This window comes from Melanotaenia boesemani, chromosome 9, assembly GCF_017639745.1.
Source record: "Melanotaenia boesemani isolate fMelBoe1 chromosome 9, fMelBoe1.pri, whole genome shotgun sequence".
In the NCBI taxonomy this organism is placed as follows: domain Eukaryota; kingdom Metazoa; phylum Chordata; class Actinopteri; order Atheriniformes; family Melanotaeniidae; genus Melanotaenia; species Melanotaenia boesemani.
In genome coordinates, this window is record NC_055690.1 from 19,369,423 (window position 1) to 19,390,781 (window position 21,359).

Here is a 21,359-nt window from a genome sequence, read left to right on the forward strand (position 1 = left end):
GAGTGATGGGTCTCTCCGTCTGCCATTATCATCTCGCAGAACTAATTACAAGGTGATGGACAGGAGACTAATCACCAGGGCCACCGGTGGCTTTAAATTAGCTGGATGGTGGTGTCACGCCTAGTGTGATGGAGAGCGACAGGAGAGGAGGCATGACAGAGGGAGGGACATGGATCCAGAGGGAAGAGAAAGCGATGAAAAAATTATTTTCTAAAATCCTTCAGTCTCCTTTTCTTGTCCTCTATTGCTCTGAAGTAAGAAATCCCCCACTGGTTGTTTTACTGGCTCTGTTTCTGTCTTCCTTTGTCTTTTGTCTGTCTTGCCTTATTTCAGCTTCCTGCCTTTCTGTCTTTTTTTTCTCCCAGACTTCTGTGCCCTGTTTTCTAAATCAAAGTGTGTCTCCATGCTGGTTTTCTTTTCAGACATGATGCTTCGGGCAAGCCAGTGGGGCTCCTGAGGATGTGTTAACCACTCCCACTCCCCTGCACTTCTCATACGACATTCAAGCAATGGGAGCACATGCATGGCATCACATGACTAAACTAAACTAACAAACACACACTTGATGGCTTTTGAGATTATATAGAGAAGATAGAGAATTTTTGTTTCTCTTTTCCCCCTCTTTCGATGTGGCTTGTTCCTCAGAAAGAGGGAAATATTGTTTGTGACTTTGACATAAAAGCTTTGCAGCCTCAGCTTATTCTTCTGTCCCTGAAGACAAGTGAACTTCCTCATTAAGATAAATCTGACTTGTCTGCACCACTTGTTTCCTTTGTGTAATTTCATCATCGAATCTCTCTCATTTAAACTGTATCAGTATCATTTCCATGGAAACTGCATGAAAACAAAGATTATCCAACCATGTCTGATACTGTTTTGATGTTAGGAGGAATTAACTTCATGAAGAGGTCAAAGTTCAGGGTTAGCTCAGTCGCCCCACCGTTACAATGGTATCACTGTGCTTCATTTACATTTGAGCAGTCTGCTTGTGATGGACAGTGTCTCTACTAACTATGGATATTGCTAAAATGTTTTTTGGCTCTCAGTTAATCTCTTTATGTTGTCTAATACGCTGTATGTGTCAGAGCACACAGTGTCACCATTTTAAAACTCAAAGACATCCAGTTCACTGCCATATGTCGGAGGAAAAACAGCAAATCTTTATTTATCAATGTATCAATCAAAATCCCTGCATATTGATTTTGTTGTTTGTAATTAAATTGGGCTTCTTAAGGATTATGCCACCAGAAGAAAATATATTAGTGAATAATTTTCACCATGTATATGTGTATGCTAAATCTTTAGGAAGTTCTGTATCAGTGTATGAGTGAAAAAGCCCCTTGACTGATCAAAAAGACCTGAAAAGGGTTCAGTGTGCAGTATTCCTTTAAAACCCAGAATATCATGACATCATATTTTTACCACTCAATTGTCTTTCTGTAATACACTCACAATAACAACGTACTGTAGCTCTATTAACAATTAAAAACTTTTATTAAAACAGTTCAGATCACATCACATTATCAAAAAATTTAATATATCAACATTTCATTCTTCTGATGTAATAATTACTGCAACATCTGCTGTCTAATTTTAACCAAAGAGCAAGTCAGATTAAAACTAATGTGGAAAAAAAGAAATAAATTGAGACAACAATGGACATAAAAAATACATTTCCAGGCCCAAAGCTTTGCAATTACTATTTTACATGGAATTAGCAGACACATTTACCCAGAGTCTTTTAACTGAAGAATGATGGCAATGTAGGATTCAGCATCGTGTCCAAGTATAATCTGACACAATCTTGAAAAGCTGGGAACTAATTTTGCAACTTTCCCACTGAGACAGCCACTCCGCCTGTTAAACCACAACTCTCCCCTACTATGAATTTAAATTCAACAAACCACTAAAGATATTCCAACCTGCCTGCATTTGGTCCACCTTCTGTCATTTTATTAAACATGGGTGCTGTTTTCACACAAAACAAAAGCATGGGTCGCTAGTTCAAGCAGGAATTGCAGCCTAGAGTGAGTTGTTTCTTAATCTAGCCCCCTTACCAGCGTCTTGATTGTTTATAACACTTCACAATGACTTTGCTTTGTTTGCTTCTTGCAAACGTTCATATGGAAATGTTCATATGAATCTCAGTAGATCTGACGTGATATAAATTGGTGTCTTGACAAATGGCAGAAATATGGCTGTTCTCTGATTTACTATTTAATGTAATAAATTAGGGGTTGCAGGACTTGTTATGGAAAAAGATTTCAAACAATGAGGAAGGACTGATTGGTTTCCAATTTAGTGAATCAATAGATTTTTGCAATTTCTATGATTTCTTTCAAGCTCTCAAGAAATAAAACTTTAATTTACCTTTAATTTGCATCAAAAAGCAAAGTGAAGGATGCCTTTTGTTGCTGACATTTCTTTTCTCTGCTTTCATCCCTTGTTAAATATTTCACAGCCTCTCTCCTGTATTAATGAGAGCTGCTGCCCAGTCTCTGCACCTGCTGCCGTATATCTCTTTTGATACAGGGCACAGTCATGTCCTTTAGTGGCAGGGACACTTTGGCTCCAGTGATATGACTCTGCTATGTTTATTGGGCCGGTGTCTGTCTGTGTCCCTGCCCAGCCTCTACTGATGATCCCATCATTATCATACTCTTAATGCATCTCACCACACTCCACATTTCCTCTGGCATTCCATCCATCTGCCTAATGGGCCAGCAGGGCGCGGCCGACCAGCCATCACTTGTGTACTGCTTCTGTGTGTGCATTTTTGTGCAGTCACATATCTTTCTGGTGATTGTCATGTGAATTGATCTGCTTTTTAGTGTAAGTTTGTGTTGGTTTTGTCATCAAGTATAACTTGTACCTAACCCTTGTTAACACCCCAATGTTTTCACTGGTGTTAGTGTATATTTGTGTTATTTGTAACTACTGTGTGCATGTTTGTGTTACTGTGCTAAGGCCAGTGAACACTCCAACTGTGTCAGCCATTAAGCCATTATGGACTGTAACTGAATCCTCTGAAAGCTCAGCTCCTGTTCACAGCTGGAGGGAGGTGATGGATGGGCTTGCAGGGATGAGAGTGGTCTTCTTGTAGCTGGGTGGTTGTAAAAACAAATAGAGGAGTACAGTGTGTAGAAAGGTGTGCTGGGGAGGTGGAGGGCATGCGAGGTGAATCTTGCAGTACTAAACTGAGCAGACTTTTGATCACTGAACACAGGAAACAGATTTGAACTTCCCGCTCTGCTCTGAGCCATGAGCTTCACTTAAAATAAGAGCATTGTCAGTCTTGCTTTGGTCTTATTATTATAGGATAAGTGTGTAGGTTTGTGTAAGTTTGTGCATTCACCTAATTATGATAATAACTTAATAGATTTTATATTTCATGCAGATGAGGAATTTAAGCTCTCTTTTTTTTTAAATCTGTTAGTTTTATCAAGGTCTCAGACTTAGTCTATTAGGGCTATGACTTGCTCACAGTCATTGTCAGGAAAGGGCAAGCATCGCATATTCATACTTTCACAATATATAATACTAAATGTTAACTTAAATCTTTAATTGTCTAAATGACACTCTAGTAGCCAACATAAAGGTCTATCTTCCATATAAAGATTAAGAGAAGGTGATCCACATTTTAATAACATCGCTTTTATTGTACATTGTACATGTGCCTAAAACTGAAGTTAAAGCTAGAAGTGACCAAGTTTTTGCAGTATCAGCCCCCAAACTGTGGAATGGTCTCCCATCCTACTTTAGAACTGTAAGGATTAAAACTTAAAAATCGCAGAATGCCGACATCCACCGAGGTATACCACCAAAAAGGGGAAAAAACAACATCCAACTCCAGTCTTGGTTGAGCTCAGGGTTTTACTCGCATCACTTTCCATTTATATCCAGCATCACACTTCTTGCTTTTCTTAACAAGTATATAAAGGCAATGGGCAAAACCATTCAATTACAAAGACATTTACAGCTGTGACTCATAAAAACATTTACTAATTAGTTTCAATCACCATCCCACAAAATATAAAATGATACCCCTCCAAAACTTTACATAAATCATCAAAACAACTTGTACTGATAAAGCAAAAAGAAAATCAAACTACTACTTCCCCAACCTCCACCCTCTCCTCTGGCCACTTGGTTAGTGCCATCCAAGCTAATTAAGCACACCAGGCCCTTGTTAGCAACACTCATGGGCGCGCCTCCATGATAGTGCTGATCTCCAGAATCATTTCATAGAGAGAGAGATTAGAGACAAACCAAACCATGCACTGATAATAAACAAAATCAATGTTATTAACGAGCTAAATAGGATCCATCTTTAGTGAATCAATACATTAACAAAAACAATGAAACAAATAAACGGCATCAGGGTGTATGTAGGGTGTAAATGTGTGTGTAACCACATACTGTGCACCTGTTTAGTGATGGGGTGTCACAAGAACTAATGTTTAGTTATTATATTTGTTGTTTTTATTGTTTTGTTTCATTGTACCAATTTTACTTTGTGCAGCTTTTTACTCAATTTTAATTGACCTTAAATTTGTATAAAAATAAGCTTGATTTGAACTCTAACTTTAATAACATTGTCCCAACAATTAGCAAGCATGAGCTCCTTCAAGTAGCTGTCCAACACATTAAAAAGTACACCTGATGCCAACCAAAATAGACAGGAAAATGTTTACAGGAAGCTTTATGAACAATAAATGTGTGTTTTTTTGTTTGTTTGTTTGTTTTGTTTTTTTTGTTTTGTTTTGTTTTGTTTTTTTTAAGGACTACTCATAAGATTGTTGGATGAGCACTTTGAAATACCAGTTTGCCTTCAGTGGACCTTAATGAAGATCTTACAGATGCTGCATTGGTGGTATGTTTTCTTACTGTGCTGCCTCACCTTCACACTTAAGGAATTATCATCAGAATTAAACTTCATGTGTCCTCATCACAACTGATCCAGCGAAACAAGCAAAGAAGTCCCATAAAGAGATGATGCTGGAAGAGTTTGTTGATTACAGAGAGCATAGTTGTGTTCAATGGCAAAGAGAGTTCAGAGTTTCATGAATACAAAAAAAGCCTCTCCAAGCACAGAAGTGGGTCGATAATGCTTTGGGCTTATGTTGCAGCTAGTGGCAGGGGAACATGAGCAGATGGGAGGAAAGATCAAATTGCACACTAACAAATTCTGGAAGCAAACACCAAATTGTCTGGGAAAAAAAAGCAAAGATGGGAAGAGGATGGCTTCTACAATGGGATAGTTATCTAATTCACATCTCAAAATAAATAATGGAATTCATAAAGAGGGCCAAGCTGAAGGTTTTCCATGTTTACCACAGTTCTTCAACCTAAAAACAAATAAATAAAAAATAAAAATGTCCTCAGTACAACAGTGCATTCAGCAAAGCCCAAGAATTTTCCCAAACTCGAAGGAAGGGACTTTTCCTTAAGGCCCTTTTTTTACAACTTTAAAAATTTAAAGGTGAAAGTAAAATATAAACTTACTTAAAAAGTTACAAGAATGTTTCATCATAACTTCATAGCTTCAGTGGGGTAATGTTTAACTTTATTAATAGATATAATGATTGAAGTAGAAACTCCTTAACCCACTAATGTTAATTAGTATACTGTTTTTAGTCATATGTATTGTATGATGCTTACATTTAACCCTGTCATTATATCAAAGTACACTACATGCGACTGCAGGCTCTGCTTGCTGTGTGTCTTTGGTCTCTTATTTAATTTCTGAAACAAGCATTTGGAAAACACAACAAACAAAAGCCCAGGAAACTTGTCTAATGCCATTCACAAGTGAAAATGTCTTCCTTTGAAATAACGTATCTGAAAAAGTGATACATCTCAATATGCATTATTAAATTTTCATTTTTATTAACTAGAAATTTGGCAAGAATGTGTAGAAATAATCTGGATAAAAAATGGAGGATTGGTCTTAAGCAGATTAAAAGTAATTATGAAATTAGGGATTTACTTGGATTTATGTTATTGATGATAATGGAAAGTATTTAAAGCAATAAAATACATTCTAAATCAAAGCATTTGTTACAGCGTTAAGGACACTATAGGACTGGCTGCATTTAATTTTGCAGAAATATTTAACTTCAACAAAAACCTACAAAAAATTGATTGATTTTGAAGTTGATGAATTATTTAGTGTTTTGCAGTTGGGCTGTTGAGGCCAGTGTGTATTTGTGAGCTCCATTAGTTCTCCATTAGTTCTGCTCGTTTAATGAAACAGTCAAAGCATGACCATTTCTCACCTTGAATTTGCTTTTTGTCTGTGCTGTTCCTTACTCTTTGTGCTCAAAAGAGGTTAGAGGATGGATGGGGCTTGGCTCTGGTTTTAACACACTCCCACAGGTGCCACCTCTTCTCCCCTACTTTAACCCCAGCTTCTCACTCGTCATCCCTGCCTGTCACCCCTGACTCACCCAGCCTCCCTGCCAACAATCCCTGACTCACCTTCTCAGGGGTGCCTATATCAAGTGAAAGTTAGCGGGAAGAGGAAAGATGTGGAGGTTAAAAAAAAAGTTGGAGAGGATGGGATGAGGTTGCTAAAGGAGATAAAACTATGGAAGCACACGGGGGAAATTATATTTGATGTATCATCAGATAGATGAACTGGCAGAAACAGAGGGTGGTGATGGAGGGAAAGGGTGGAAGTAAAAGCTTGTGTGGTTGTGATCAGCAGTGGAACAGTGAATGATCAGATATCTGAGCCATCAGCAAGTGTTTAAAAGCTTTGGTGGACTAAAAGCTGTGTATGCATGTGTGTAATTGTGCTTGTGTCTTTACTAATGAAGTTATTGTGACCTGAGCTGATCTCAGAACTGGTCAGAATTGCTCCTGTGATGTAAAGGATTGATGACTAATCCATATCTTATTTTCTGAAGTTGTGTTGCACTTTATTGCTGCTTTCAGCTGGTTGGCCTTCTCTGTCATTTCCCTGTCTCTTCTCTATCGCTGTCCAGCTCAACTAAAAAATCAGCATCCTTTACATGGTCATCAAACTAAAGCTGCAGTTTTGCCTCATTCTTGCATCAACGACAAGTTCAACAGCAGCATCTCGAGACGTTGCACGCCTGCCCAAGGGCTCAAACTGTTTGCATGACTTTTTGTCTTTTCTCTGCACTGAGATATTAGAACGGGCTATTTATAGTCCACTCACTGCCACCCTGAGGATCTGCTGTGGAGGCTAAATTTCACTGTGGTTCTATTAAAAGGCACACAGTGAGATATCAGCAAAATATCTTCATCTTTGTTCCTCACAACAGGACCGACTTGTCAATTACTCTTAATAAAATGTAACACACACAACACAACACAATGTGACAAATGTTTTAAATTAATCTTTTTAGCCTTAATCATTTATAAGCTTATCATATTCCCCAACCTTCTTCTTGTTTTCTGTCTCCTTCTTGCAGCTTGCCTCTTACAGTCTGAGTTGGTAAACTACGAGAGAGTGAAGGAGTACTGTCTGAAGGTGCTGAGCCACCAGAGAGACCACTTCAAGGCCATGTACCGAGCCGGCATCGCCTTCTATCACCTGGGTGATTACGAATGTGCGCTACGCTACCTACGTGACGCCAAAAACCGAGAACCCACAGGTAGGGAAAAAGCTTTGATTTTCAGTTATACAGAATTCTCCACCCCTTGAATTTGCTGTTAGGTTGATCAATATTTTAGGAAGTTCGAGCTCACATTAGGTTTGACAGGTAAAATCCTGCAAGCATGGTGTTGTATGGAAGGGAAATAAAGACATAGGAAAAGTAAACAAAATTAAATTAAATGATGTAAAGTTAAACCTAATATATTTAAAGGTTAAGAAACAAAACTACTAAATAAATACCCAGAGCTGGGTGTGTCTCCTGCTCCTAACACAACACCCCAGTTACATAACTGACCCTACCAGCCAATCTTGGTACAAATTGTGGAAGAAAATCTAAGGCTTTACACACTCAAGATTTTGCAACTCATTTAGCTCAAAACAAAGTGTTCACATTATACATTAGAAAAGCCCTCAAATTACCATACCACTCTTTTAAGAGCCAAAGGATTTGGTCAACATCAGGTTAGACAGTCCAACCAGCAGAGAGAGGAGTACCCAGAACATCCAGCCAATCATTAATGAAGAACCTCACAAGAAGTTTTTTTTTTTTTTTTTTTTTTGCCATTTTATTGTCAGAAAGTGAATAAAGAATAATATCCTGTATGATTTTCTCCAAAAGAAAATAAGAAGACTAAATAAGATATTTAACAATAATATTTTAAAATGAACAAGCAGTTTTAAAACAGCTCAAAAACATACTGACTTATGTAGTGTTAAGTGTTTAAGCTTGTGTTTAAGTGTGTAGTGTTAAGCTTAAATGTAACTCGTCTTCTTTTTCTGATCTGAACGGCACTAACTGCTGCAGAAAGAGTTTCCTGTAGTGACACAAGCTGTTGATAACATAACATAAAGCCTTCAGATAAACAAAATTTATTCATAACAGTAAAAAATTTTGATTATTAGTCATAATGTATTGCACCAGTCAAAGCTTTCAGTACACCTACCTGCATTTTTACCACAACTGTACAAAGAAATGCACAATGCAGATTTTGCATAGCTATTTTTCTCAAGCAGGAGCCTCATGCTGTAGAGTATCTTGTTCATGCTTGTATGTAAAATTATAACATAACCAGTATTGGTTCTGGCTAAAAACACTTCATCTATTCCTCTAAGGTCTCTTTGCTGATTTAAAGCTTAAAACTTAATGTTTGTCAAAAGTGTCAAAAGATAAAATAAATCTGACATTTGTCTTGAGAGAAGCTAAAAGTTTACTGCATTAATAAAAACAACATGATTGCTTTGAGCAAAGTCACATTTTCCCTTTCTGTCACAGACACCAACGTGCTGCGTTACATCCAACTGACAGAGATGAAGATGAGCAAGAGTGGACAGCGGGAACGAGAGAGCGGCAAGGAGACCCAGGGCTAATCCTTTACCTTTAAAACCTTTCCCCCTCCTACCTTTAACCCCAGCAGTTCTATCTCACCCTTCCTTCGCCTCCTCTCTTCCTCTACTGACTCCTGACAGCAGCACAGACAGAAGAGACTCTGTCATCCACCTGGTGACACACAAACAGGACACATATCAAGCGCTGTCTGCTTCTCCCTCTTCTTCCTCCTTTCTCCTCATTTCTCCCTCAGGTGCTGTGGTCCTCTCCCTAGATGCAGTCAGCAAGCTAACAAGAAGAAAATCAACAAAAAACAAAGAAGCTGTATTATATTCATAGAAACCGTCATTGTGGTGGAGTAAAAAAGGAGCTTCAAGACGTACATATGAACAACAGACATTTACGTGATTTAGTAAATGTTTTAAGAGCATAAAATGGTTTATGTTTCGGCACTCTTGCTCTCTTCTGTCTGCCTTCTTTCTCTCTGTCTTATTTCAAATTCTCAAGGAGAATTTAGGGGTTGGGAAGCTCAACCACACCTGCAGGAGGGCAGGGGTGTGTGTGCATGTGCAGAGACAGTTCCAGGAATAAGAATGGGATAGTGAGGGGGGTGTGTGAGACACATATCAAGACCACAGCCCAATTTGATTGTACATCTTAACACTACAGGGCTCACTCAGGCCCCTTGCCCAGACTATGGGACAGAGTACCAGGAGAAACTTTTCATTAAGAAGAGAAAAAGCCTGCCTCGTTGCTTAATCTGTCACTTCTCTGTCCTGGATGCCATGTATCTCAGTTCCTAGACTGTTTATTTCAATTCAAGGGCTAATTCAAGTGTTTGTAATCTTTCATTGGGGTTTTTAATTTGCTGTCATGCTCAGTAGTAAGCAATTGATAAGTAATTGCAAGTGTGTCTAGCAAGGAGGCACAATTCCCGAGTGGTTCTTTCTGTTATCAGGTGTACTGTTGTGGAAACTAGTGTGTCTTGAATCTGTTGTCTAAAGCCCCTCTTGGGTCATGTGTTGTGCTAATGTTCTTGAGAATCTCGAGGCCCCGCCCTCCCTCCCACTGACCCCCTCAGCTCTCCTGTCAATGATGTCACAACGGAAAATAGCCAATGAGATGGGACTTCCATCCACCACTGTTGGCTAGAGGGAGATCTGCTGTAACGAGAAACACTTTCTTAATGGAGGTCCAACTTTGTACCATTAATGCTGAAGCTTCCCAGACATCACTAAAGCACTGTGGAGACTCTGGGCACCGTTAGTGCAGGGAAAACAATCACACACACACACATCTGTCCTGATAGTCCAAACCACAACATGGGGGCATTTAGCTTTAATGTGCTTCAATAAGAGTGAGCCATTTGAAATTCTTGCTCACATTTTATTGTATTCTGATACATAAACAATCAATGATTGATCAAACTCTAAAGATTGTTTCTAAAACATACATGTTTGGACATGGACATGCAACAACACTGGATATTACTGAAGATAGAGTTTATGCACATCCATTACCAGCAGTCAAACGGTGCCGCTGCTTCTCCTGTGATTTGTGAAGCTCAGTCATTGATAATGCAAACATCACTTTTCTAATAGCTTTACCACAGGCTTAAATCTCCTGCTCTGTTCTGCAGAAGGTTGGATTGATAATTTGTGAAAGCATGACCTGAATTTTCCTTGTCTCTGATGCCATGAAACCCAGTTTCTTAATCCTCCTGCATGAAACGTGCGGCTCCAGAGAGTTATTTCAGATGTTTGGGATAGGGATTATATCTGCTCTGTTGCTTTCTGTCATGGCATGCTGCCACTAAAATTTTTGCTCATAGCTCTATTTTAGCTATTCTGTCTTTTAGGGGGGTAAAAAAAAAAAAGGATGATAGGCTGTGATCACAGCCGAGGAAGAGATATCAAATATTTCTTGAAAAAGATATTCGTTATTACATTAGGGTCACCTCCTGCCTTGACTCAGCTGAGAGAGATTCCACTGCTTAAGAAATTCAAACAGAGCTGAGGGAGGAAATCAAATCAGAGAAAGCTGGAAAAGATTTTTCCTCCTTATTTATTTCATTGACCTGCTATGATGTAGACAGGGATCTAAGTGTGTCAATGGAACTCTGGAGAGACGGCACCATGGGTTGAGGAGACCGGCATGATACAGAGAGGCTCCAGTGGAGGGAGAATTAGGCCATGACTAAAGCAGCTGCAGCTCTACTGTCTTGGACAAGACATAGGAAAGTTTAGAAAAAGTTCATCATTAGACACCACACAGCCAAAGTATCTGGGTATGAGCCCAAAACTGGCTGCTGATTTCTTTTTATAGGTAAATCTAGTTCTTCAACATGCCAAGGAAAACCTGATTCACACTGGAAGCTGTACTATTAATATCGTAGTATTCTTGTAGTATAAGGGGTCACATTTTTGCACATAAGATTATATCAGAAAACCACAAAAATGCAGATCACAAAGCACACAATTGACAGGGAGGCAAAAAGTGGCTTTACAGAAAAGTTGAGATAATATATCACAATGACCCACGTTTTAAAAGAAATGGGATAACCTATTTTTACAAACCTTCTTTAAATTCAATGCAGATACGGTTTCAGATGCTCATTGATGCAGAGCCTCCTTTGTTGTATTTCCATATCTAGACTCCATACAACAGAGCTGTGCTGCTGTAATATGGGTGTAATATGTGACTTTGTCTTGCTGAATAATCAAGGCCTTTCCTTAAAATGATGTCATCTGGACGGCAGCATGTCCATTAATAGTGCACAAAGATTTATCGGAATTTACTAAGATATAATGTAGGTATTTTCAAATTGCACTTTGACTAGTTGACAGATTTTGTTTTGTTTGTTTTTCTGTCAGTCTTTTGAAAAGTTCAACAGTTCCCCATCTTTTTAAAAGCAAATATTGCACACTTACAAACTTTTCCAACTTTTAAAAAACATGTCGCTGCAATAAAACTCAAAATTAGTATTGATGAAAACATATTTCCCAGTATCAAGATTTAATGATAAACATCTTATAAAAGTACATTTACATATAACACATGCTTATGGCCATGTAATGATGTGTGGCTCATCAATATAACACTGTTTAAGTAAGGACTCCATCACCACAGAGTTTACATTACGTAAAAGTTACAGCTGTCAGATCCAAACAAAGACACATTTTCAAGAACTCTAAATCAAAAACTTTGCAAAACGTTTATTTCAGTTATTGTTACATAACTCTGGGTCAGTCAGGGCAAAAACATGAGCTGCAGAAGGCTTCTTCTTTCTTGATGTGTCTCTGCACTCTGTATTCTGTTTCTGTGTCTCCTGGTTTCCCAAAGGAGATAAACCAACGGTGAGGAGCAGGATCTGCAGGCTCGGTCTCCATGGCTGCATGGACTGAGTCTCATCCCCCACGGGGCCCTCGAGGATAGGTCTCCCCCCTAATGGTCTTCTCTCCATAGCACCAGTTTGCCATCTTGTTTTTGTCTGGCTGTGCTAAGTCATTCTAGCTCATTGTGTACTACAACTGTCTAGGGATAACTAGCTGCACATTAAATAGGTTTGTTTCCATCCAAGCAGGTGTCTTGATTAACAACCAAGCTGACTCTGTGGATGTTATTGTAAGCATAACCTGACAACACGCTGTTTGTGCAAACAGAGAGGGGACATCCAATCTCTTCATCAGTGTAGCTTTGAAAACAAACTAAAAGCACAACAAAAAAAGACAAAGAAAAGTAAAGCTTTTTTTTTTTTTTTTTTCTGCTCTTTTACTTTAATGTCATTTAAAGTAAATGTTTGTCAAATGTCAAAGTTGTTTTTGTGAATATATGATACAAATGTAAAAAAAAAAAAATAAGAAAAGAAACAAAAATGGAAAGTTTTATGGTTGTAAAAAGCTTTACTTTACTGAATTATTCTATCAGCAGAAAAGAAAAGCAAGAGACAGAAAAGAGAATTTTACTTTGTGACTGTGTCTGTATGTGTTGGTCTTTCTGTTGATGTCCCTCTTGTTGAGGGATTCAGAAGTGGCTCAGAGTGTGTGCAAAGCCATTCGTCGCCCTGGCTCAATGAGGATTTACAGTAAACACAGGAGTGGATGAGAACTGGCTGGACGCACACTTCCCTCCTGTTTGTTTCTGTGTTGACATGAAGGACATAAAGCTGGTGACGGCAAGGATTAGATCTCGTTTTTGTTCTGCCTCGCTCCCAAGAGGCTTTTTTTTTTTCATTCAACATCCAAACATCCGACAGGCCTCCATCTTTGGTTTTATTGGACTGCTAGCCTGGGAATGCACTTTTGATTGGTAAATGAAGATTATGAATAAAGTTTCAAACAAAGAGGAATTTTGTAATTGTTGTGTTTCAGTTAAAGGGACACATTCACTTTTCTCTATAAAAGTGTCTTTCTTGGTGATTGGGGATGAAATTATTTCAGTAGAAACCAATCAAGTTGCCTTGTGGATGATTTTGGCACCAATGTTTCATGAGAAAAGATGTGGCTCTAACAATGCTTGCAACAAATTCAAACGGTTTTTAACATCTTTTGAAACAGCACTGCTAAATTTGTCAAAGCCTCTTACAGGGACATGATACCAATTATACTGATTTGTTAAAAGAACATTTCTGATGATTTTTCTTTCTTTCTTTACTTTAAATTCCCTTTGAATTATTCAGTGTCACAGAACATTAAATGTTAACATTTATTTCAAAGCACATGGAGCACTTTGACCATTTTGGTCTAAATCTAGGCTAATACTTGACAGATGTCAGGGCTACTAAATGGATTTGTTTGTTTGTTTGTTTGTTTGTTTGTTTGTTTGTTTGTTGGTTTGTTGGTTGGAGACACCGAATGCATGCTTATTGTGTAATTATGAGTTTTCTTTGAGTGGGATTTGTAGGATCTAGACTTTAAAGTTTTACCCTTATTGAGTGCTGAAGGGAAATGCACACCAGCAGCAATGTGCTGACCAGAGACCAAGAAAGGTCAAAGAAGACAAGCAAAATAATTGTTGGCAGCAAGAAGTGGGAGTTAAACTGACCTTTTCATGATTGAAACAACAAGCACTGAGAGCAAAGGATACAGTACAAGCTAAAAAGTGACAGGTGATAAAAGAAACACTTTGAATGTGGATGCAAATAGAGAATCAGGACCTTTTCAGCTGGGTGAGGCTCATTTAGAGGGGTACCAGTTAGAATCTAGCAAAGTTTGAGTTGGGTTTAATCACAGCTAGTGGGCTGTCTGACCATTTTCAGTCTAATTACAACAAGCTTCACTCATAGTCCTCAAAAACATTTGCAATAGCTGTTTATCAGTTTTTAAACGTGTCCTCTTTTTTCAACTCAATAAGCCACCCAGAGGTAAGACAATGTTTTAGAAGTGATGAGTGAAGCAGTCCTTATACTAATGAAGTACTCCTCAAATTATCTTACTCAAAGGAGAAGATTGTTGGACATTTTTCTTAGAATATTTAAGCCACACATTTTCATTTATATCCTTAAAATCCTTTAAATATTCTCACGTAACTCCAATTTGTTAATTAACATGTTGAGTATTTCATAATAGCATTTTATTAGTGGTTTAATGGTCTGATAAAGATTCAGCAAAAGATAAAGAGAACCTTTCTGCCTGTCTGAGGACACACCAAATGGCAGGCAATCTGGTTAGCTGTTCACTTCAAACATGAACACACATTTTTATCTTTCTTTATTTCATCCTGTCTGAACATTGACGTTTCATGAGTCTGGCTGATTTGATGGGGAAGTATGTTTGCGCTGGCATGGTAGCTCCCTAAAACAAAGGGAAAAAAGGGGAGTAAGCATGGGTAAATGCAAAAATTATGACAATATTGTTGAAAAAAAACATTTTTCGATGTTGGAAAAACAGAGGGTGACAAATGTGAGAGTGTAACAGCAGCTGTAAAGAAGGAGACAATGAAGAGATTAAGCACATTTCTGACTTCCTCATAGAAAACACTTGTGAGCGTTTGAGTGTGAGTTGTGAACAGGTCACAAAATGTTCAGCCTGCTGAATCCTTTCTGCTAGCTGTTTATCACCTCTCTCTCACTCTCTTCATTTTCATCCATTTTTTCCCTTTTGTGTGTGCTCGTGTGTGTTGTTGCTTTTAATAGCATCACCATGGAAGTGAAGAGGGGTTGCTAGGTAACTGGCTGGCGTCTGAAACGATGTTTGACTGGCGGTAACACAGACAAAACACAGCAATGGAAAGTGTGAATATTTGTGTGTCTGTAACATCTGCATGCACTGTATTGTGTGCCTTTACATTGAGAGGATGCTGTGTGTCGTATGTAACATACTTTGCAATTTGAAAGATTTCTTTGTCCTCCGACATCTCAGATTGATATTTGAGTTGAATGTATGGGAACACCTTCATTAGCCCTTATGGCAGCTGCAGTGTCAGAGAGAGCGACTACAGGAATGCATGACATGGAGAAAAACAGCAGACCTGGGAAAGATATGACATCATAGGTTGTAGTGGTGACACCTACAGGATTGTATCTGTTACTGCAAGCGCTTTTGTTTGCCGGTATGAGGCATGTTTGCAATGTCGGAAGATGTATTGAGATCTTCCACTTAAGTCAAAACACAGATGGAGTAATGACTAAATTAAAATGACTAATTACATGAGATATTTTGAAGATCTTTTAGCAAACTGTAAACACCTCAAATCTGACTCAGACCACACACTGCTTTTTTGAAATGTCAGATGCCAAAAAGGTTGTAAATAATGGTTTAGTCTTTAATTATGGTTATGATGTGTCTGTCAAATCAATGTTATGCAGCAGAATGTGACATTTTCCCTATGAATAGAATAAGTATAATGGTGTATATAATGGGAAATTGTAAATTGCAAGTACCTTACACACATTTAACCATGAAAAAAACTGCCCCTGAAACAGCAGTTTTCTGTCATCCTTCAGTATTAATTCACTGAAGAACAATAAGGAGCCGTTTTCAGTTTGCTTTATTTTCAACTTTAAATATATCTTTAACGAGAATATAGAACTTTTTTACTCATTTATCTCATTGTTAAAGTCTCTGAATTCAGTACTCTTAGTGATAAAGATTCAAAAAGTTCATTCCAACCTTAAAACAGGTGTGTAGTTAGGTCTCCTTGTCATGGCTACTTCTAAAGGTACAAAACTGTAAACAGAAAGGAGTGGCAGGGCTTCATTTCTTTGCCTTCTTTTTACTCCATCTCAGTTTCACAGCACAATAAAACTATTTTATAATTTTGTCTTTTTTTAATCTTTCTATTTATTTATTTATTTGCATAGTTTTAGTTTGTTTTTCCTTTATTTCAATAGTTAAAATCTATCCCTTTGCCATATAAAACCTGATAATCATTTACTTAACATCTGAAGATACTAGAAAAATGAAATAATAAAACATCTAAAAGTAAAAAAAATTCTGTTTTTACTGTAAGTAAAGATAGTTTAAGTTTTAAAAATGTACAATAATATGTGTCTTAAAAATATTTTAAAATATTGTAATGTAAAATGAACATTCCTCCAGGCTTGAAGGATGAAATAGCACATATGGATTTTTAGGTCATAATGTGTTAACCTCAAGTTACCTCATTTATCTGGTGACCCGTTGAAAGTGTCACTTGAAAATGACTGTAGTGAACTACAGCGGTGGACGTAAGGTAATAAAAACTGGCTTCATTTTGACAAAATACAAGACAAAAAAAAAATTGTGCAAAGTATGTGAGACAACGTTATATGTGTTATGAACGGGTGAAGTTGAAAAGTATCTGTCTTCATTTTTTACACTCTGTTTTTTATTGTAATAATGTTAGAAATATTATATTATGTAAAACTTTTTCACCATTCCTTAAAGGAGGGATCTTGCATCACAATGGGCTTCATTCAGGTAAAATAAAATAAAATGAAATAAAAATTTATTTCATTTTATTTAATTTCGAGCTCTAAGCAGTACTATTAAAGTATTAGAGTACCTTCACTTTAGTTCCGAGTACTTGTTCCACCATCACTCATGACAATAATAAAACCAGATGTAATGACATTAAACCATCTGTCTTTTGTTTTATTGGTTTTTTTTTTTGTTTGTTTGTTTGTTTGTTTTTTGTTGTTATTTTTATTTGCCTCTCATTCATCACAAGTCACACTAACTTCTCACTGAACCCAGACATGTCACAGGTTAAGACTGAAGACAATATGGGTGTTCCAAAAAAGCAGTTTCCCAGGTTTTCCTTGGTTTTTCCTCTTATATTAACAAATATATACAGATGTCCCAGGAAAAGCACTGAAATAATAATTAATCATTTCCCACAATAACAATAGATTCAATAAATACTCAATGTTCTTAACTGCACAAAGAGAATGAGTTCGGGCTCACTCCTCTACCAATGGGATTGTCATGATCCCATACAAACAGTAACACACACACACACTGAAATCCACTCTCTCACACACTCCCCTATAGAATTCGGACAGTCAAGCAAACATCATCTGCAGCCAATAAACTGTCCACAGCTCTGGAGAAAAAAGTTGATTTGTCGACTGTGACTTTTGAGTCTACAGAGAGACCAGCTGGTTGTACAACGTTGCCCCTAAAGTGCCACTGATGTGGAAGACAACAGGTCAGCAGGTCTGAGGACATTAAGCTTGAAATTAAGTAAACATCAATTTTAATGGAATGAGTGGGATCTGTGCAACATGATACTGACTGCAAGAGGAATGCTTTCATTTAAAAAATAAATAAAATAATACAAACAAATAAGAGCATATGTGTGGCCACCATAAACAAAATGCTGCATGTAGAGTGTTATACAGCAAGCCATCCTTACATAAAACAGAAAGCACTGAAAAGCACCAGCATACACAAATGGACCCACTTTGTTCATCCATGTATAACAGTATACAGTGTGCACATTCACACCAAGAGAAACACACATGGGCTGGCAAACCACTAAAAAAAATTTTTTACAAACAGGTTGCAAGCACTGAGAAAATAAACTCTGTTTTTTTTTTACTGTACAAGGCTGAAGATGTAACCAGTCCACCAGTGCTGAGAAAAAAAAATGCTGTTTCCTGTCTTCTGTTAGTGAGAAAGAGGATGATGACTGCCATGCAGAGAGATGTCATGGGCAATGGTGAAGGCAGGGCTGATGGAGGAGAGTTTATGGAAGAGGTTTGTGTACCAGCTAAACAAACAGTGTGCAAAATGAGAACAAAGACACTCTATAAAAAAAGTGGTCCAGCTCCTCTTTTTAATACTCCTAAAACAACAGACATGAAATTGTGATTTTTTTTTTCTGCTCTTCTGAATCAGAGACCAGAAAGATGCAAGCAGAAATGTGCAAAGGTACACAGACAGGCAAAAGCACAAGTAGATGGATTAAAATGGCCAGTTATCAAAGTCAAAATGTGGCTTTTTAAGAAAATGCCACCTCCAGCAACAGGTGGAAATGGCCTCCAAGGAGGGAAAGATGGGTAAGGTGGGGTGGAAGAGCACACTACAAGGCTTTTAAAAGACCTCTTGGACCCTCAGCATCGTGCAGGTTAAAAAGCACAACCAGGGAATGCTGGAAGGGTTTCACACCTTTTCAGGACACATGAGAGGAGTAGCTTCCACAAAGTGCCTAAAACATGACAAGAAGTGGGATGTTTTTGCAAATGTCATTGAGTGCACTTTACTCGGCTCAGACATCAGTAGGCGTTCCTTATTCAACCCAGGCCCCAATGTCCTGTGGCAGGTCTCAATGCAATAAAATAAAAAGAAAAAAAAATAAGAAAAAAGTTGACTCTAAAATGGTTTGGTTTTTTATTTTTTTGTTTTGTTATTTTTTTATTTTATTTATTTATTTTTTTTCACTACGAGTATTGTTGTCCACACAGAGTGGCAGGCTGCCGCTGCCCACACAGAGGAACCGTTTGGTCCAGATTCTGGCCCTCCATGTCCATGTCCATCAGGTTGGGCCGTGCAGTGCTGGCGCTGCTGTCCCCTGAACCAAGGGGGCTGTCGCAGCTGCTGCCTGGAGACGAGCTCAGGGTCCGGGACAGAGAACCCAGTTTCCAAGGGTCAGGTCTTATCCTGGCCGGTGTGGGTCGTGGCCGGGGGGCAAACTCTAGAGTCTTGGGTCTCTCCAGAGGACTGATGAGAGGATCTGGGTCGGGAATAGGAGGAGCGGGAGCTTTGCGTCGTTGGGGGACTGGAAAGATAATGGAGGGGTCTGGGAGTCGAGGAATGTCCAAAGTGTCCGGTGTCCCTGAGTAATAAAAAAGAAATTGGTTGCAAATAGAGTGTGCAATCTCATGAATCTACTCCTATTCTTGTTATAAATCAGAATTTAGGTTACAGATTGCCACAACTGCATCATGTTTGTTTTTATTTGTGCCAGATCATTGTGAGATCCTACTTCTGTTGTTCCAGCTCAATTTTGTTCTGGCTTATTGTGTTTAGGGTTTTGTTTTGCAGTTTGGAGTCCCCCTTTTGCAGCTCTTTGTGTTTTCTTAAGATCTTCAGATTATCAAAACAGTCTATTTATCTGACTGCCTTTTGCAGTGTATTTGCAGTTTAGATCATCTCCATTTCACACTCCACCACATTACAAAATGATTTTAAAAAAGCTACCCACCAAGCGTAGTCATATTAGTAGAGTTTTGCGGTATTTCAAGCAGTTTACATAAAATTTTAAAAACTATCCAGATACTATATGAGCTCCATTTTAAACGTCCCATATCATACATTTTTTCAACAATTTCATATGGGAATCAGAGGTCCAACAACATTGTTTTCAAAGTGTATCATCCCAGATTTATGTTGGTCCTTAATTTCAGTCATTCCAAAAGTGGCTTTAGTGAGCTAATCTGGGAATGGGCTGTTTCTGTGTCTGAACCTTTAAATGTTCATGACTGGTGCATGTCCACTCCACGCCCTTTGTGGGAGAAGATCTGGCTTTCGCCGGCACCCGCTCAGTGATTCTATAGGGTAGGATCAGTCAGGGGGGCGGGTCAATGGCAGTATCCACTACCAGGGGTTATGGTTATTTCCCTTCGTGAGGTCACAAAGGGAAATATCTCACACTCATCCATTTGAGCACACATTCGCTCAAAGGTAGATCAAGCAAATGAGAGAGGTGACAGAATTTTCTCATTTCTGGGCCTCATACACAGGTGATGAGGACACATATGACTGTTAGAAAACCTTTAGAAAGTGAATTTTGCATAATATGGGACCTTTAAGATTTCTTTTCTGTTTTTGCTCTGCTCCTACAAACTGAAATCCTGATGATCATTTCAGTTCATGTAAAATTTGATAATTTACGTGTTCATTTCATCAAATTTTATGTAAACATTGGACAGTTTGTTAAATGTGTTTTGGAGCACGACTGAAACATATCATTAATTGTGCTGCAAAAGTTTAGTTTTTATATTTTTTCTTTCTTGCTGTCTTGGTCAGATGATATTTCTTATGTGGTATTGTAGCTAATTTAATATGTGGTGTTTTCTGTGTTGGCTGTCCTCTACTAATGTTCACTAGGATATTTATCTCAACACATGGCTGAATCATTGCTCTGTCCATTTGTAACTCTTGAAGTTTTCACTGCAGCAATGAAGTATCTTGGCTTTAGACACCATAAAATATCTTTATAGAATTATGGGAAAAAATCATTTGTACCTTTGCTTGTATTGATGTGCAATACTCCAGGTGGAGGAGGCATGGGCATGCTCCCATCTGATGGTGTTCTACGGTGTCCCAGAGTTTGGGCTCTGGGTCGAATTGCCCCGTCCGAAGGGGTGCGTCTGTGTCCTCTATTCAGAGCCATGGCTGCAGACACATGGGTAGGTGTAAGCGACTGGTTGGGCTCCTTCTTAAAGCTCTCAGCCCGCAGATCCAAAAGTGGGTTGAGAGCAGGAGCGGGGGACGCGGCCGGCATTTTGACCACGGTCATTGGGGTCAGGGGGTACTCATCTGGGTCAGAGGGGAGAAGGGACTTGGTGGAGTTGCAGTCAGAAAGAGAGGACAAAGAGAGGAGTGTCACAGATGGAGACGGGTCCATGCAGGGGAGCACAGCGTCATGATGTCTCGAGAGGGTCAGGGAGAGGTTTCTGCTAGGAGGAGAGGTGCTGCGACGGAAACGGGCTGTCCGCTGGAAGAGACCCTCCTTCTTCTTTCGCTGCTCCTCTCTGAGATCCTGCTCATCCTGAAGCACCTGAGAGCAACAACAGGCCAAATTAACAAAGTAAGCATTAGCCTTAGTAAACATCACTACATGAGATAGGAAGCTGAATCATCACTAAATCTTTGGCAACTTTAGGTTTTCTTGAGAATTATTCTACAAGCTGTCACAACTTTTCTTTGGAGGTATCTTCCATTTTTTTGGCAGAATAATTAAAGCTCAGCCAAGTTGGAT

At 38.5% G+C, this 21,359-nt stretch overlaps 2 protein-coding genes across 2 annotated transcripts in view; one reads left to right on the forward strand and one right to left on the reverse strand.

Annotated features, from left to right (window-relative positions):
- The window catches only part of ttc9b (tetratricopeptide repeat domain 9B), a 30,147-nt gene extending 17,719 nt beyond the window's left edge, over window positions 1-12,428 (forward strand). The window contains exons 2-3 of the mRNA XM_041995806.1: window positions 7,443-7,625; window positions 8,901-12,428. Coding sequence (XP_041851740.1) covers window positions 7,443-7,625; window positions 8,901-8,995 — 278 coding nt within the window. The 3' untranslated portion in view covers window positions 8,996-12,428. The remainder of the gene's footprint in view (window positions 1-7,442; window positions 7,626-8,900) is intronic.
- A 4,547-nt stretch (window positions 12,429-16,975) lies between these two features.
- Window positions 16,976-21,359, reverse strand: part of map3k10 (mitogen-activated protein kinase kinase kinase 10) — a 37,880-nt gene continuing 33,496 nt past the window's right edge. The window contains exons 11-12 of the mRNA XM_041994787.1: window positions 20,624-21,158; window positions 16,976-19,211 (exon numbers count right to left, since the gene is read on the reverse strand). Of these exons, the coding sequence (XP_041850721.1) occupies window positions 18,817-19,211; window positions 20,624-21,158 (930 nt within the window). The 3' untranslated portion in view covers window positions 16,976-18,816. The remainder of the gene's footprint in view (window positions 19,212-20,623; window positions 21,159-21,359) is intronic.